Consider the following 17,241-nt stretch of genomic DNA (forward strand, 5'->3'; position numbering starts at 1 on the left):
ATACATAAATTTTTTTTTAAAAGATGATGTTATACATACATACACACACACACACACACATACATACATACATACATACATACATACATACATACATACATACATAAATTGGGACCCTCTCTGGAAGTGTTAAAGCGCAGCACTATGAAGCTCTCCGCAGCCATTGTAGCACAAGGTCCATTTCCCACCATGGAGCTGACCCTCACCGCATGGCAGACCTCTCTCAACCTGCCTACTGCTCCCCTCAGCAGTGCGTTTCAGTACATTTGTCTGTCTGTTCCCCACTCTGTCTCTGATGAATCGTCTCAACCCCCCCACTTCTAGCCTGTACCCCAGTTCTTGTATGCATAAATACTTTTAAAAAAGAATAAATTGAGCACTAGATCACATTATTTTCATAGCTATATACTATTCCAGATTATGAATATAGTCAAATTTATTAATTTCCTCCTGATGAGAATTAATCTGGTTCTTATTTTTAACTTACTAGTAATACTGCTATATAACTTAACTATACACCTTGTCTATAAATGTACACCACTCATATATGAGCATGTGTGAAAGCTTTCCTAATTCATTTAACTTTTTCATGTCATTAACCCAGGAATAAAACTGTTATGTGCTGGAATGTGTCTATCTTTCAACTGCTTTGGATATTCTGTCTCTCCTATTTGTGGTTGCCCAAAAGTACTGTGAACATCTTTCCTATAACTGTTATATTTCACATTGCAAGTTCTCTTTAAGTGTTAGGAAAAACTCACTTTCCAACTTCCCCTGTAGATTACAAGCAGGGATGTGACAAAGGTTTTGACAATCTGATGCATCTATGAAAAGCTTCATTTCAGAAGAGTGCACACTGAGGAAAGGAACATTGTGCAGAACTGTGCACAGTTCTCTGGCCAACTTGAAAATTTTCAGAGGTGAAAATCATCAGCGTCCAACCCAGAGTATGCTTTGTATAACATAGTATATAGTATACAATGTCCATAGTGAAAATGGTGATACTGTTCCATGGTCTAGACTTGCTTGTATGAGCAGTATGGGAATGTAATTTGTGTATGCCCCCATATGTCCCAGGGTCTTTTTCTTTAGCCTTTTATAATAAAGGATTAATCTGATAGTCTCAAATAAGCTCATAATCTATATTTCATCTGTAGAGGGGAATGATATTTGCAACTAAAAATTCTAACTCACACAGTTACTCTAAATCCTATGCAATGGTTTGTAAGAAAAGGATAATTATATAACAAACAAGAAAAATGCTGCTTGTGCTAGAGGCAAATGGCACTACAGTCATTACCTCCCCTTGGTCTTACCTGGCCATTCTCGGATCATTACCTCAAAAGCTTACTGTTCACACTGTCAGAGGAGCCCATGAAACCAGTATGGGATTAAAAATGGACCAATATGACTGCAGTTCTTATGGGCACCGATCAGGTTCATGCTTGCATCAATGCCAAAGAGCTCTTGGTGTTTAGTTTTGAAGCCCAACCTCAGCACAGGTCAAGTTGGACACATTGGTACAGTTTGTTTTGAAACAACCACTCTGAGATTGAAAATGAACCAACATGGAATTGATGTGGGTTGAAATTGGACCAATTCAACAGAACTTGACCAGAACCAACGAAACAGCTGAGATTAAAGTCTCCAATCAACTGACTGCCCCTGGTGTTCACTTTTGAAGTACAACCTCAGGATAGTTCAGTTTGAGCACACTGGTACAGCTCAACCAGCACCCATCAAATAGCTGTGACTGTAAACAAACCAATCTGACAGGAGCTTTCATGGGTACTAATCAACCAAAAAGGACCAGTCTGAAAGCCTAGTATCTGGAAACGTATAAAATCCAGGCTCTAGTAGACTTCAAGAATCAGGTTCATCTGGACTCTTTCCTGGAAAGACTTTTGTAGAGCCATAGCACTGATTCTTGCCCTCCCACACCACTCCTTCAGACCTGACCACCTATCCTGCTTCTGACATCATCTGCTTAATGACACCGGCCCTGGCTAGGTGTCTGTTTCTTGTTAGGCTTATATCCAGAATCTTGAAGAGTTGTAACACTGGTTCCTGCCTCTGAAACATCTGGAATTGTCACCTGGTACTTTGGTGTTCTCCAGGCCAGTGTTCAGTGTACCTGAACAGCTTTCAGATTACTGTTGGTGACTGCTGTGGTGCTACCACTAGAGATACCTTCAACCTTCAATCAGAACTTTGCATTCATTTTGTCTTTAAACCACTACCTGACCACTGCAACTGCTTCTGGCCCTCCTATCTCTTTCCCATTTATCTATCTCCCTTCTGTAAATAAACCCTGTAACTGTAGAACCCTAAGACTGAGTCATGTCATGCAACTGCAGTTATAAGCATATGAGTGAGAACCCATAACTGTGATATTCTGACTACCAACCTTTGCATAGTTTCAACATAATCATAGATAACCATGTGGAACAATGCTAGCTGGGAATCTGTGTACCAAATACTGCCAAATTACTCTCAGTTTATACTCCCTTTAATAGGAGGTGAGAGTAAATGCTGATCCACATGCTCCCTAACATCTGATATTACTGAATTTAAAAAAAAAAATTATTCCATTCTTACTGGCATAAACTTATACCCTATTGTGTTCTTGTGTTTTTCTACTTCTAATGATAGTCTTCTAATCTGGATTTCCTCATTTATGCATTACTGGCTTCCTATCACTAAACAAGAAAGCCTGTAGTTTATTCAGGTTTTAACAAAACTGAATCTGGGCCCTCCCTGGTGGCGCAATGGGTTAAAGCCACAGCACTCAGAAGCTAAAGCCACTTCAGCATGAGTTCGATCCCCGCCCCAGAGGTGACCCACATGGCATGGCAGACCTCTCCTGACCCACCTGCTGCTCCCCTCAGCAGTGTATTTTGTCCGCAGTGTATTTTGTCCATCTGCCTAGTCTGCTCCCCACTCTGTTTCTGGTGAATCCCCTCACCACCCCTGCACCTCTAGCCTGTACCCCAGTTCTGTATGCATAAATAAATCTTAAAAAAAAAAACTGAATCTAAATGTACATCAGAGCATTGTGTATCACAGACATGTCCTTTAAAGTCAGATGTACAGTTTCCAATAAAACTACAAAGTCCTGGTTCCTTTAAAGGTAGGTTATAAGTCCCAAATTATTACTTTTCAAAAGTTTTATTTTATTTATTTAATGTATACAAGAGCTGTAGACCAGAAGTCGGGGTGGGGGGAGATAGGAGGAGAGGGGAGGATTTGCCAGGGACAGAGTGGGGAGAAGAATAGACACATTTGCTGAAATACCCTGCTGAGGGGAGAAGTGGGTTAGATAGGAGTGGTCTGCTGTACCATGTGGGTCAGCCCTGGCTGGGGATCAAATTTGTGCTGCAGTGACTTGTTAATGCTTAACAGTGCTGAGATTTAACCCCTTGCACCAACAGTGAAGCAAATTCTTATAGCTAATTTTTGAAAGCTCCACATAGAACTGAACAAAAAATGGCCATTCTATTTCATCTTAAAATGTCATTTTAATTTTACTTAATCAGAGGATGTGATTGATGCTAACATCAGTCAAACATCCCTCCTGTTTCCAATCAATTGGAAAAGAAATATGAATCAAAATAACTGAGTTCTTCTCATGTCTTTTCTCTAAACTTTAGCTTCGTCATTAAGTAAAAATACCAATATATCACATTGGGTTTTAACATCTAAGAATTTAAATGTACCTTTTCTGTGACATATTCTGTAATACAGATGGAAATAAAGACAAAGCTATTCCACAGACATCATGGAGAAGTTTAAGTGTTACACTTTTCCAAATGATTTATTAACAGTTACAACGGGGCCTCCCTGGTTGTGCAAGGGGTTAAGTCTCAAAACTATCAAACTATCAGCAGCCACTGCATTAAGAGTTTGATCCCCAGCAAGGAAGCTAACCTATAAGGCATAGCAAACTTCTCCTGTTTCACCTACTACTTCCCTCAGCAGTTTATTTCAGTAGATCAGTCTGTTCTGCTTACCACTGTCTCTCTGGTGAATCCTCCCACATACACACCACCTCTGGCCTACACCCCAGCAGCATGCATAAATAAATAGAATACATCTTTAAAAATATTTTTTAATAGTTACAATAGGATACATAAGTCCTATATTATTAACAGTAAGAAATGGCACTGAAGAAATCCAAAGTAATCAGTAAAACTTTACCAAGGGTGCAATTCTTAAATTAGAGCAGTACAAAGTAACTAAAAGAGATGGGGGAGGAAAATCAGTGTGGAACTAGAAAGGAAGACAATACAGAAACTCAAATGAGAACTGAATTATTTGTGTAATTTGTAAAATGAAATACTATAGAAATTTGAAAAAAGATACATATTTATATATTTTTTTCTTTTTCTTTTTTTTTAAGATTTATTTATTCATATAGAACTGGGGTACAGGCCAGAGATGCGGAGGGTGAGAGGATTCACCAGAGACAGAGAGGGGGGCAGAACAGGCAGATCGACGAAGTACACTGCTGAGGGGAGCAGCGGGCGGGTCAGGAGAGGTCTGCCTCGCCATGTGGATCTCCTCTGGGGCAGGCGGGAATCGGATTCATGCGTAAGTGGCTTAAGCTTCTTAGTGCTGTGCTTTAACTAGCTGCGCCACCAGGGAGGGCCCAAAGAAAAAATGTTTATATGGACAAAAATGACCAGAACCACCCAAAGAGAAGTTAGAAAGAAAGGAATTAAGTTTTAAAAATACAGGAAGTAGGGAGCAAAATGTAGGCCCATGCAATCCAACTAGAGGCTGTTTTTCTTACATTTTTTTCCTGACACTATTGTGTATTACAAACTGCCATTCCCCCCTGCAAGGTAACACCAAGTCCTAAGAATAAAAATCATATTTATATGAAATATATAGATCACAAAATTTAGCGGTCAATGGAACACAGACATTTTTTAAGGTAATTAATCTTTTATCTAGATTATCTCAAAGTATTTGCTCTCCAAGAAAATCCTTCCCCAACTAAAAGGTATTTGTGACCTAGACTTACTGGCTTTATATGAATAACTTCATTTTGGAGAAAATAAGATACTTAAATAAATCATACACAACATATCCCCCAAAAACATAAAATCCTCTCTCTATATGACAATTCAAATTAAATCATACTCCTAAAGCTTTCTGTCAATTTACCGTATTAAAAACTTCTTTGCACATGTAATCATACCATTACAAAAAAGATCCACAAAGACAGTACTGAAAAGACAGAGTTTAGATTTGAGGGCAAAATCACCTAATATACTGTAGCAAAAGTATCTCTTCCTTTAAAATCATTAATAAAGTATCCATAAAAATATCCTGAAGAGGAATGAAAGCCTACATAACAAGTTAACATAGCAGAAAAGCAGATATAATTAAGAAAAACTCCAATTAATGACTAATTTAACACCATATGCAGAATATATTTCAGTAACTACATGGCAGAGTTTTCTAGAAAAAAAAATTTAAGATTTATTTATTTAGGATCAGGCAAGAGGTGAGTGGTGTGTAAGAGAGGATTCACTAGAGACCCACAGCCCTTGTGCCACCAAGAAGGACTGAAGATTATTATAAAAGAATTTAGCCTTAAAATTGACAAGTTCATGGGCCCTCCCTGGTGGCACAACTGGTTGGAGCACAGCACTACAAAGCTAGCTGCTGCTGCTTCAACATGCATTAGATTCCCAGCTGGGGAAGTGACCCACGTGGTGCTGCAGATTTCTTCTGTTTCATCCGCTGCTCCCCTCAGTAATGTACTTCACCAATTTGCCTGTACTGCTGCCCACTGTCTCTGGTGAATCCACTCTGGTCTGTACCCCAACTCTGTATGCATAAATCTTTTTATAAAACTTACAAGTTTTATAAACTGACAATTTCATTCTGATAAAAATGACTGAATAAACAAATAGTTGAGAAAAGACAAATCTCCGGTGTCAAAGAATTCCAAATAATACACACAATTACTTAACCCTAAAGAAAATGGATGGGGCATAACTCCCACTCTTTAAGTATGGGGTATAGATAGTGACTTCCTTCTAATGTGTATGGCATGGAACATGTACCCTTGCTATGAAAGAATCAGAGTGGCACATGACCTCTGAGGTCTTCTACTCACAAATATATAATCCCAGTCTAATCATGAGGAAAGTATCAGAAAAATACTAACAGAGCGACATCATACAAAATACATGAGCAGAACTCCAAATTGCCAAGATCATTAAAAAACAAAGTCTGAGAAACTGTCCCACTCAAGAAGACCCTAAGGAAACATACTAAATATAATGTGATTTCTTAAATATAATCCTGGAACAGAGAAACATATAAACTCAAAATTCAATTAGGGCCTCCTTAATGATTAAGTCTCAGCACTGTCATCTCCATGGCCTGAGTTCTATCACCAGCCAAGGAGCTAGCTTACATGTGATTTAGCAGATCCCTCCTATCTCACCTGCTGCATTCCTCAGCAGTGTATTTCAGTAAACCCACCTGTTCTGCACCCACCCTATCTCTGGTGAATCCTCTCACCTGCTGAACCTTTGGCCTACACCCCAGTTTTTCCACACAAAATATTTAAAGAAAAAAATTCAAGCAAAACATGGACTCTAGTTAATAATAACATATCAATACTAGTTCATTAACTGTCACAAGTGTACTACACTACTTTCAGATGTTGACAACAGGGGAAACTGAGTATAGAATATATAAAAACTCTATTATGTTCCCAATTTTTCTACCTATCTAAAATTTTCCTAAAATCAAGATTATTCAAAAATAGGAATAGAATTTGACTTGACAGTAATAAAGTAGAAATGATTTTACAAACGTACCTTGAAATTCAAAAAGAGATAATTTCAGGTAAATAAGACTTAGAAAGTCAACCAATTTGGATGTGTAAAGATAGGATAGGAGACAGAAAAACATAGTACTATGGAAAATGAAATTAAGAACTTACTTTATCTCAGCAGCAAAACTACCAACAACAATGAAACATTTTCTAAGGCTTAAATGTTTCTTCCACAATAGCACATCAAGGTCAAAAAACTCAAGTTTTTCAAGCATTTTCGGCTCAAAAAGATTTTTAAAACTTACTTTCCAAAGAGTAAAATTCAATGGTTATTAGAAAGATAAAGAAATATGACATTAGTGAATTAAAACTTGAAAAATTACTTCAAGCATCTGTTTTGAAGAAGGCCCCAGAGAGCAGATCCATTATCTTAGAGAGAGGATGCCAGTATCATTGTTATTTCAAATATTTAGCTACAATAATTTACTATTTTGAAACTGTTAAATCTAGCTACTTAAATATATGCAAAGGTAGAGGTTAAGAAGGAAATCTGCCAACTCAGAACAGAGGGGAAAAATCTAGAATAAAACTCTATTTTGTAAACCTTCTATTAACTACTACATGGATTATAGATCTTTGAAAAAATAAAACTATTTAAAAATTCAGTTGTTGTTGGCCCTCCCTGGTGGCGCAGCGGGTTAAAGCACAGCACTAAGAAGCTGAAACCACTTCCACATGAGCTCGATTCCCGCCTGCCCTGGAGGAGACCATATGGTGTGGCAGACCTCTCCTGACCCTCCCGCTGCTCCCCTCAGCAGTGTACTTCGTCCATCTGCCTGTTCTGCTCCCCACTCTGTCTCTGGTGAAGTCTTTCGCCACCCCTGAGTCTCTGGCCTGTACCCCAGTTCTGTATGCACAAATAAATAACTCTTTTAAAAAAAAATTAAAAGAAAAAAATTTCAGTTGTTGTTTTATTTACAATAGGAAAGGCATGGAATCAAACCAAATGCCCAAAAGTAGATGACTGGATTAAAAAGATGTGTTATATATACACAATGGAATATTACTCAGCAAACAAAAGATAAACTCATGCCTTTTGCAGCAACATGGATGGAGCTGGAAGGATCATGCTTAGTGAAATAAGCCAGAAAGAAAAAGAAAAATACCAGATAGTTTCATTCATAGCAGAAGCATAAAGGCCAGGGGGAGGGGAATAATAATGATGAACAACTACATACCAGAGACATTTTATGGGGGTGAAGTGGCAAATGGGATCAAAAATGGGGGGGAAGTGCACGGGACTACGGTGATGGCACATGGGTGAATTGGTAATGCGAAGTCAACAGGAATTACAACTAAGATGGAAAAAGGCACAAAATGACGTAAAAATAAACTATTATAATAAAATAAAAAAGGATATTTTAAAATGCAGCTAAATTAATTTTTACTTTATGAGAATTAAGTAAAACTGGAGCATAATACCAAATGCAGAATCTGTATGACAAGTAAAACTCATCACTCACAAGACTGTTTTGTTTGGCTCAGTGTTTTAAAACTTTTTGCCAAAAATAAAAAAAACCCTACTATCAGTTGCCACCTCAAAAAAAAAAAAATTGACAGACATCACATAAAAATTCAGATTTAAGTGCCTACTGAATAATGGGACTAACTGAAAATACAGAGCCCAAGTAACAATAATGCACTGAAGAGGCTGGCCCTTTTAGAAGAAATACTGGAGTATCAACTCACCAAAGTCCTATCCTATCACAAAATGCAGGCTAAGTGCACTTTATATATGCTACCTACTTAGCTTCAATTAATAGCTGGCTTTGAAATGCCATTTTATACAGGAAAAAAATTATAAACTTGAGTAAAATGTCTATAAGGGAAGGAAAAAACACAAATCTTAAGTTAACCTGGAATTATAACAAGCAAACCAATCAGAAAAAACTGGCAAGGAACACTAAATGTATTTGAGTCTAGAATCAAGATTAAACAAATGAGGAATTTGGCCTGAAAGAACATAATGTAAATGTTATAATACTTAGATATTATCAGAGTACATAACTGACGAAAAATGGAAGAGGAAAGAGAGAAAAAAAAGGTAAGTTAACTGACAGGAAAATCACAGAAATAAATAACATAGCAGAAGTGCATCTCACAATAAATAATGGCAAATGTTATTACCAACAAAAGTATTATGACATGAGTTGAGTTTTCATTACAATTCACAGTATCCAGTCCTTACCACCTGAACTGAGATTTGTTGATTTCACACACACTCACACAAGCAACCTTACATTAAAGCAAAAATTCAAGAATATCTGACTTAGAAACTGAAGGACTACTTTATAAACCAAGTTTTCATCTATTAGCATATAATGCTTAGACTCATAAATAATCTATGCAAGTTAGCTAGAAAGTCATTTGGAAAGAAAATTAACAAATGAGTTGAAAGCTCGTCAAATTACTCCAAGTACCTAAAATGAAAGATACAAGAAATAAAAAATTGAGGCATGACTTAATTTTTTGTTTATAATGCAAATGAAAAAACTCAGTAATTACTATAGTAGCACTAAGTATAATCAAATTTTCCTTTTTTTTTTTTAGGAATATAATCAAGACCAAACTATTACAACCTACTAGACATAATGAAAATTTTGAGTAAGTACAAAGAAATAATGAAATATATAAACATGAGACACATACATGTAAACATGTTTACAGCCACACAATGAAGAATTTTTCTATTTACACACTTATATTACTAAGTATATATAAACTTACACACTTAGATGTATCACTAAGTGTATATAAAATAACGAGAACTTCTCCCTCCAAAAATGAATTTTAAAAAATCACTGAAATAAAACCAACTAACACTTAAAGATGAGGAATAGAGGTAAATATTGGAAAAGGAAGAAAAAAAAATCCCACTTTCTTACCATGACAATTTTGTTAATGCAAAGATAAGATCATATCTTCTGAGTTGGAAAGGTTTCTTTTAGTCTATAAAAGATCTAGACACACTTAAGGGGGAAATGGATGGACAGCACAAGTTGGCAGAAGCAAATTAAGTCAAGGAGGCGAGGAAAACTGAAAGGAATAAAAGGAAATGGAGAAATGTACAAAGCAGGGGGAAGGAGGAAAAGCAAAATTAAAAGTTGGCCTGTATTTTTTTAAATATTACCTTCTTGAAGACCAGGGTGTATCACCTGCTTGTGCCTCAATGTCTTTAAATCTTCTATCAATTCCTTTTCCAACTGGGAAATTCTTGCTCTACAGCCTACTCAGAAAACAATGATAAAATAGGTTACTGTCCACATGACACCACATCTCTCACTTCTGGAGTCAAGCTTCAAACATCTCTTTTTATACTATTATGTAATACCTGCATCATTTGTCATTGGTGCCTGGAGACTAGAGGGTTCTTCTGTTGTCCCATCAACTGCATGAATGTCTAGAGCTTCCTGTATTTAAAAACAAAAACAGCTCATATAAAAGTTTAAAAATAAAACAGGAACATTTCTTTTTGATACTTGACATTTATTTTCTAAATATTCTACATTACCATAACTTTAATCAGAAAGGGAAGATAAGAACAAAAATATGAACATTGTACAACTAAATTGACACATACTGATTTTATAGCCCACAGAAAATTACTCTAATGGGGGGGGAGGTTTATGGAAAATCATCAAGAGAATTCATCCTCTCTGCACAGTCACAAAGACCAGATTAAGAAGACATAAAAACCTAAAAGAAAAATAATCTTACAGACTCTAAGTAAGAGATGTGCAAGACAGAATTAATCAGACTATTTGTTCCTCTAATGTTACTGTTATTCCTGATAAGAAATCTAAACCCAAACAGTACATTTTTCATGTATTTATATCTCTTTAAAGTCCCCAGTGATGAAAATTTCATTAAGGTCCAAAGATTTTAAAAATTTACGATATGAGAATAAAGCAAATAATGTTTTAAATCTATTCAAATAAAATGTTCCAGTTAACTAGACCAAACATTTTGGAGATATTCCCATCCTAGAAGAATCTTCACAAATGTATGCATTCAGAAAAAGTAGCTATCAGCCAGAATACAATTCAAGAATGACTACTGACCCTGGAAAGAATGCTGAATATGACTCTTACCTTTGACTCAAAGGAAACAAAGAGAACACCATCCACATCTTCCAGATCAGGCTTCACATCTGGAAAGGTACTCCCAGGGCCTAGTGGAGTGTTCCTTGCAGAAGTTAAAGATTTTCCGGTGTTTTTAGGTGGCCGCCCTGCCTTAGAGAGTCTCAGTTTTCGTGGCCTTCCTCTTTTTCCAGGGACATTTGGGGAGGTATTCTGATTAGCATTCACAATCTTAGAGGATGCTGAAATCTTAAGCATAGTTGTTTTCTTTCTGCCCAAATCCTCTTTTCCTAAAAATGAGTCCCCTGCTGCACTCTTTGAACAGTCAAGTATTCTTTCTGTGGTAATGCTATCAGATATATCCGGGTATTTCCACTGATGTTCTTTAAGTGAGGGATATTTTTGCACCACTCTCAGATCTGGTGAATGTTTTCTAAGATCATTTTCTGACTCCTTTTCTAAACAGAAACCTGTCTCGTTGGTATTTTCAATGTATGTAGGCAAGTAGTCTAATTCTGTCAACACAGATTTATCCTTCCGAGATGTGGAAAGCATGTTATCAGGGAGTTCAGAGATCTTCACTGTGCTTTTGGTGACAGCACAAGGCTCCAAATAAACTACTGGCATCTTTCCAGCATCTAATTTGAACATTTTAGCTTTAGCAACACCTGATGGACTGTTTGGTAGCCATTTAGAAGGCTGATGGTCTGTTTCTAGATTATCAACTTTATTGTGCCTCTTTAACTGTTTCTCCAGTATAGGATCATCATCGCTATTGGAATATACATCTGTTTCTTCATCTGTCTCTTCCTGTTTCACAGTGACCCCTTCTGGGCACTCACCAAGTTCATAATCATAATCATCTAGAGGCTCCTCTTTAATAACAACATTGAAGCTTCCATTAGGGTCTAACGATGAGGTTACATGAGCACTGTCTTCAAAATTGTTGTCTATAAGACTGGAGAAACAGGGAAGAGAAGGTTAAGAGGACAATGTTATGCATAAGTAAAACTGAAGAGAGGACTAAACTGCTAGAACTTAAATAACACAACAGATTTCATGAATCATTCCTCAAATACACTCTGTAACATAACAAGGTGTTCAAAAGCAGTATATCAACATCACATTTTTACATTTTCTGTCAAATTCTCATATGAAATATTTAACAAATGATCCACTAAGTCAAAAAGCAAAATATAATAGATACTCTTAACAGCATTTTTCAAATGAAGTCATTTAGAAAGATAGCACTCACCCAAAATCAAACTCTAGGTATCTCAATATATGCTAATTAACTGCCAATGAAGGCAAATAAAATATCCATTACAATTAAGAACTATAATGAATGTTATGAAGAAGCTCAAACTACCACCTGATTTTTTCCCCTTTTTTTTGTAATTGAGATAAAATTCAACACATTTTAATCATGTTAGGAAGCACAAGGCAGTACTTTGTTTCTGCTTTTCTAAAGTCTTCACAAAGCCATTGCCAGGTGACTTTTCCACTTTTAAACTGAAAAAGTCAGGGACTCTCTGGTGGCCTAGGGGTTAACTCTCAGTGCTATCACTGCTAAGGCCTGAGTTCCATCTCTGACCAGGGAGCTGACCCACATAAGAGAGGCACAACAGACCTCTCCAGTCTCACCTGCTGTCCCCCCTAAGCAGTATATTTCAGTAAATCTGCTTGTTCTGCTCCCCACTCTGTCTCTGCTAAATCCTCATTACCACCACCACCCCCATATGTCTGCCCCATAAGTCTATACTCCAGTTCTTCTATGCAAAAATAAATTTTTTAAAAATTTGTAAGTTGAAAAACTCACTTTCAATGTAAAGAATCCACCATAGTTCTTCCAAAACAGAGGAGTAGTTGAAGACAAGCACATACATACAGCCCAGGTAAATTCAGTATTAAAAACTTATTTTTTAAAAAATCACCTTTTTAGTTTCTCCAGCCCAATTAATTACTGAAACATATTAAGTGGAACCAATGTACTTTGAGGACAGATTTGTTAGAAGTACTCACTAAAACGGTTAGTCACTGTCTTTATAATATTTTCATTTAAGTAAAATATGTACAAACATCCACTGCATTAATGAAATTACTTGTTCCATGTACAACTTGCTTACTCATGACTACTTGAAAGTACTTCAATGATAGACTTCCGTTTAGACTGTGGGAAAACCACATCACTTCTGCCCTAACAGTAGGAAAATGTTAGATAAATTTAAAACTCTATTTTTCTTTAAAGCCATTGAAGACCTCTGGATGCAAGCTAAATGTAAAAGAACTGAATTCCAAACAGGTAGCAGTCTTCCTTAGGTGACCACAGATTGCTATGGTTTTCAACCTTGAGTTGAAGTATTTAGATTCAATAAAGCACAAATAAACTGAGAAAAAAAGCAGCTATAGGCAAAAGATCTTTGCTGGGACACACAAACCTTTACAAGCTTTTAATGTGTAAATATGGGCAGAGTAGAATCTAGAGTACAAACAACAGAATAATAGTCTGTGCTCTCACATACTATTCTCTAGGAGACTTCTGCATAGCCAACAGTAGAGATGCAGAAAGTTTTGCCTAAAAACATATATTTTAGTCTTCCAACACTTAGATCTCCTTTGAGAGAGGAGTCTAATTCCACCTTAACATATCTGAAACCAAAGGAGAGTTATAATTTACTGAAGTGACTTACACAGACCCAAGGAGTTGGGGAAGGGGGGGGGTGAAGAGTATCAGAAATTAGTGGGGCATCACCAAATAATCTAACTTATAGTAAATCAAATAATCTAACATTTTAATAAATGTGCTTTTTAAAAAGGCAGGCGAAAAGGAAAACACTTAAAGAGACAATGAATAACTGCATTTCTGCACATAAGAAATGTCAAAACTTAAACTAAAAAGGGCTCTCCCTGGTGGCAGGAGGGGTGAAGCTGAGCACTATGAAGCTGTCTGCAGCCACTCACTGCTGCACAAGTTCGATCCCTGGCCAGGGAGCCACATGGTGCAGCAGATCTCTCCTGTTTTGCTCACTGTGTGTTTTGCTCACACTTGCAGTGTGTTTTGGTAGATCGACCTGTGCTGCTTTCCACTGTCTCTAGTGAATCCCAACCCCCTCTTCACCTCTGGCCTGTACCCCAGCCCTTGTGTGCATAAATAAATAAATCTTTTAAAAAATAAACAAGACAATTTCACTAAAAATAGCATTAGCAAGAATAAAATGCTTAGGAATATATTTAACCTAAGTGAGTAAAACTAAAAACCCGTTGAAAGAAAATTAAACTAAATAAAAGGATAAATAAAGCCCATGTTTAATGTGCTATAAGATTTAATACTGATGAAACAGCAATACTCCCTGAAAGAAATCTATACATTCACCACAACCCCTCTCCAGCAATTTTTGTAGAAATTAACGTGATCCTACAATTCATATGGAAATGCAAGCAACCCCAAAATATCCAAAACCATCTTAGAGAAAGAAAAATATTCGAAGTTTTTTGTGGTTCATTTAGGTGGAAAGGATGTCCTGAAGGAACTCTGCAAAGTTTTGTGGACTCTACCCCCACTCCAGTTTTCTGGATTCCACCCCCTAATCAAGTTATTGAAATTACAACTCCCAGCAATACCATAGAGAGAACTGTGAGGACCCAAGGGCAGAGCTAAGCAGGCATTCTGGGATTTTGGGGATATATATAAGGGAGCCATGTTAGACACGGTTGCTCTGAACCACATGACTGGTGGCTGGTCGCTTAGCTTTTGATGAGATTTTAGTGTTATTGGAGTTCCTGTCAGCGGAGCTGGAAGGATATTCTCTTCTAGTTCTCTCTATTTCTCTCTTTCGTTGGGTTGTTCCTTTTCTTTCCCCTTTGTAAATAAACCCATTATTGACTCTTTTGTGTGTGCCTGCAGTACAACTGAATTTTAAGTGCGCAGTGAGGAACCAGACAGGCAATCCAGTTCACACTGGGTTGCCCTGTAACAGTTCCATATAAATCTCTTCAATACTTGTTATATTTCTTTGAAGAATGTCATTGAGATTTTTATTGGAATAATGTTATATCTGTATATTGCTTTTGGTAGGATGGCCAGTTTCATAATGTTAATTCTTCTGATCCATGAGCAGGGGATGTCTTTTCATTTCCTTGGGTCTTCTTATATTTCTTTTATCAGGGTTTTAGTTATCTTTGTATAGGCCCTTTACTTCTTTTGTTAGGTTTATTCCCAAGTATTTTTGTTGTTGTTTCTATTGTAACAGAGATGATTTTTTTACATCACCCAAAGCTACAATAGTGAAGAAAAGAATAAACAGCTGGGATTACATTAAGTCAAAGAGTTTCTGTACAGCAAAAGAGACATTACACAAAACAAAGAGCCACTCCACTGACTGGGAGAAAATATTTGCACACAATACTAATGATAATGGACTGATCACAAAGATATACAAAGAACTGACAAAACTCAACACAAGTAAAGTGGACAACCCCATCAAAAAATGGGCAGAAGAACTAAAAAGACACTTCTCCAAAGAAATGCAGATGGCCAGCAGGCATATGAAAAAAAATGTTTAACATCACTTGTAATAAAGGAAATGCAAATTAAAACCACAATGAAATACCACCTCACCCCAGTAAGAATGGCACATATTAAAACAACTAGCAGCAACAAATGTTGGCGAGGATGTGGAAAAAAAGGAACTCTCCTGCACTGCTGGTGGGAGCGCAGGCTGATACAAACACTATGGAAAGCTGTTTAGAAGTTTCTCAAAAGGTTATAAATAGAGCTTCCATATGACCCACTACTAGGTATATTCCCCAAGGACACAAAAACATTGACTCAAAAGGACATCTGCACCCCCGTGTTTATTGCTACTATATTTACAATAGGGAAGATGTGGAATCAACCCAAATGCCCAAAAATAGGAGACTGGATTAAAAAGATGTGATATATATACACAATGTAATATTACTCAGCAACCAAAAAAGATAAATTTATGCCTTTTGCAGCAACATGGAGGGAGCTGGAAGGGATCCTGCTTAGTGAAATAAGCCAGAAAGAAAAAGAAAAATACGGGATGGTTTCACTCACAGCAGGAGCATAAAGGACTAGGGGTAAAAAAAATAATAATAATAATGAACAGCTATATACCAGAGACATTTTACAGGGGTGGAGCAGGGAATGAGATCAAAAATGGGTGGGGGGGGGACAGGGGGAGAGTGCACAGGACTATGGTGATGGCACACAGGTGAACTGGTGATAGGAAGCCCACGGGGATTACAACTGAGATGGGAAAAGGCACAAATGATGTAAAAAATAAACTATTATAATAAAAAAATATACTAAAGAAAAATATTCTGAGGGATACTGCCCAAATTCAAAACTTACTACAAAGCTATAGTAATGAAAACAGAGATATACATGCAAGGCTACACATACAGATCAACTGAAAAGAATTCAAAAAGGACCCATTTATATTTATATTAGCTGATTTTCAATTACCAACAGTGCCAAGACAATTCAGCAGGGAAAAAATGGATTTATCAGTACCCAGCTTTTCCCGCACAATATTCATAATAACAATCACACTGGTCAAAAAGTAGAACCCTCCTTAATGCCCATGAATTGATGAATGGATAAATGTGGTATGATATATTCACACAGTATCATCAATAATAAAAGGAATAAAGAGCAGATACATGATACAATATGAATATTGAAAACACTACACTAAGTAAATAAAGCCAAGCATGAAATTCCACTTATGATTCCATTTAGATGAAATATTAAAATAAATCCATCCGAGGGCCCTCCCTGGTGGCACAACAAACAGGTTAGGTCACAGCACTGCAAGCGAGCCATAATCACTTTAGTGCAAGTTCCATGCCCAGCCCCGGAGGTGACCCATATGGCACCACGGACCTCTCCTGTCTCACCTGCTGCTCCCCTCAGCAGTGTACTTCACTGATCTGCCTGTTTGCTCCCCACTCTTGACTCTGGTGAATCCTTTCCCTGCCTCTGCACCTCTGGCCTGTGCCCCAGTTCTGTATGCATAAATAAATAAATCTTAAAAAAAAAAAAACTGAGATGGAAAAAGGCACAAAATGATGTAAAAATAAACTATTATATTATTTTTAAAAATCTGGTGTTTTACATGATAAAAGCCATCTATGATAAGCCCACAGCCAATATTATCCTCAACGGAGGAAAAAAAGCTGAAAGCCTTTCCTTTGAGATCAGGAACAAGACAAGGGTGTCCACTATCACCACTGCTCTTCAACATAACACTGGAAGTTCTAGCCAGAGCAATAAGA

The 17,241-nt window shown here is 36.9% G+C and overlaps 1 protein-coding gene across 2 annotated transcripts in view; it reads right to left on the reverse strand.

Annotated features, from left to right (window-relative positions):
- MGA (MGA, MAX dimerization protein) overlaps nt 1-17,241 on the reverse strand; it is a 100,788-nt gene that overhangs the window by 51,855 nt on the left and 31,692 nt on the right. For both annotated transcript variants that reach the window (XM_004687891.2, XM_004687892.1), the window contains exons 3-5: nt 10,951-11,896; nt 10,191-10,269; nt 9,990-10,085 (exon numbers count right to left, since the gene is read on the reverse strand). In XM_004687891.2, coding sequence (XP_004687948.1) covers nt 9,990-10,085; nt 10,191-10,269; nt 10,951-11,896 — 1,121 coding nt within the window. The remainder of the gene's footprint in view (nt 1-9,989; nt 10,086-10,190; nt 10,270-10,950; nt 11,897-17,241) is intronic.

This window comes from Condylura cristata, unplaced genomic scaffold (assembly GCF_000260355.1).
Source record: "Condylura cristata isolate star-nosed mole 26May11 unplaced genomic scaffold, ConCri1.0 scaffold00023, whole genome shotgun sequence".
Taxonomy (NCBI): Eukaryota; Metazoa; Chordata; class Mammalia; order Eulipotyphla; family Talpidae; genus Condylura; species Condylura cristata.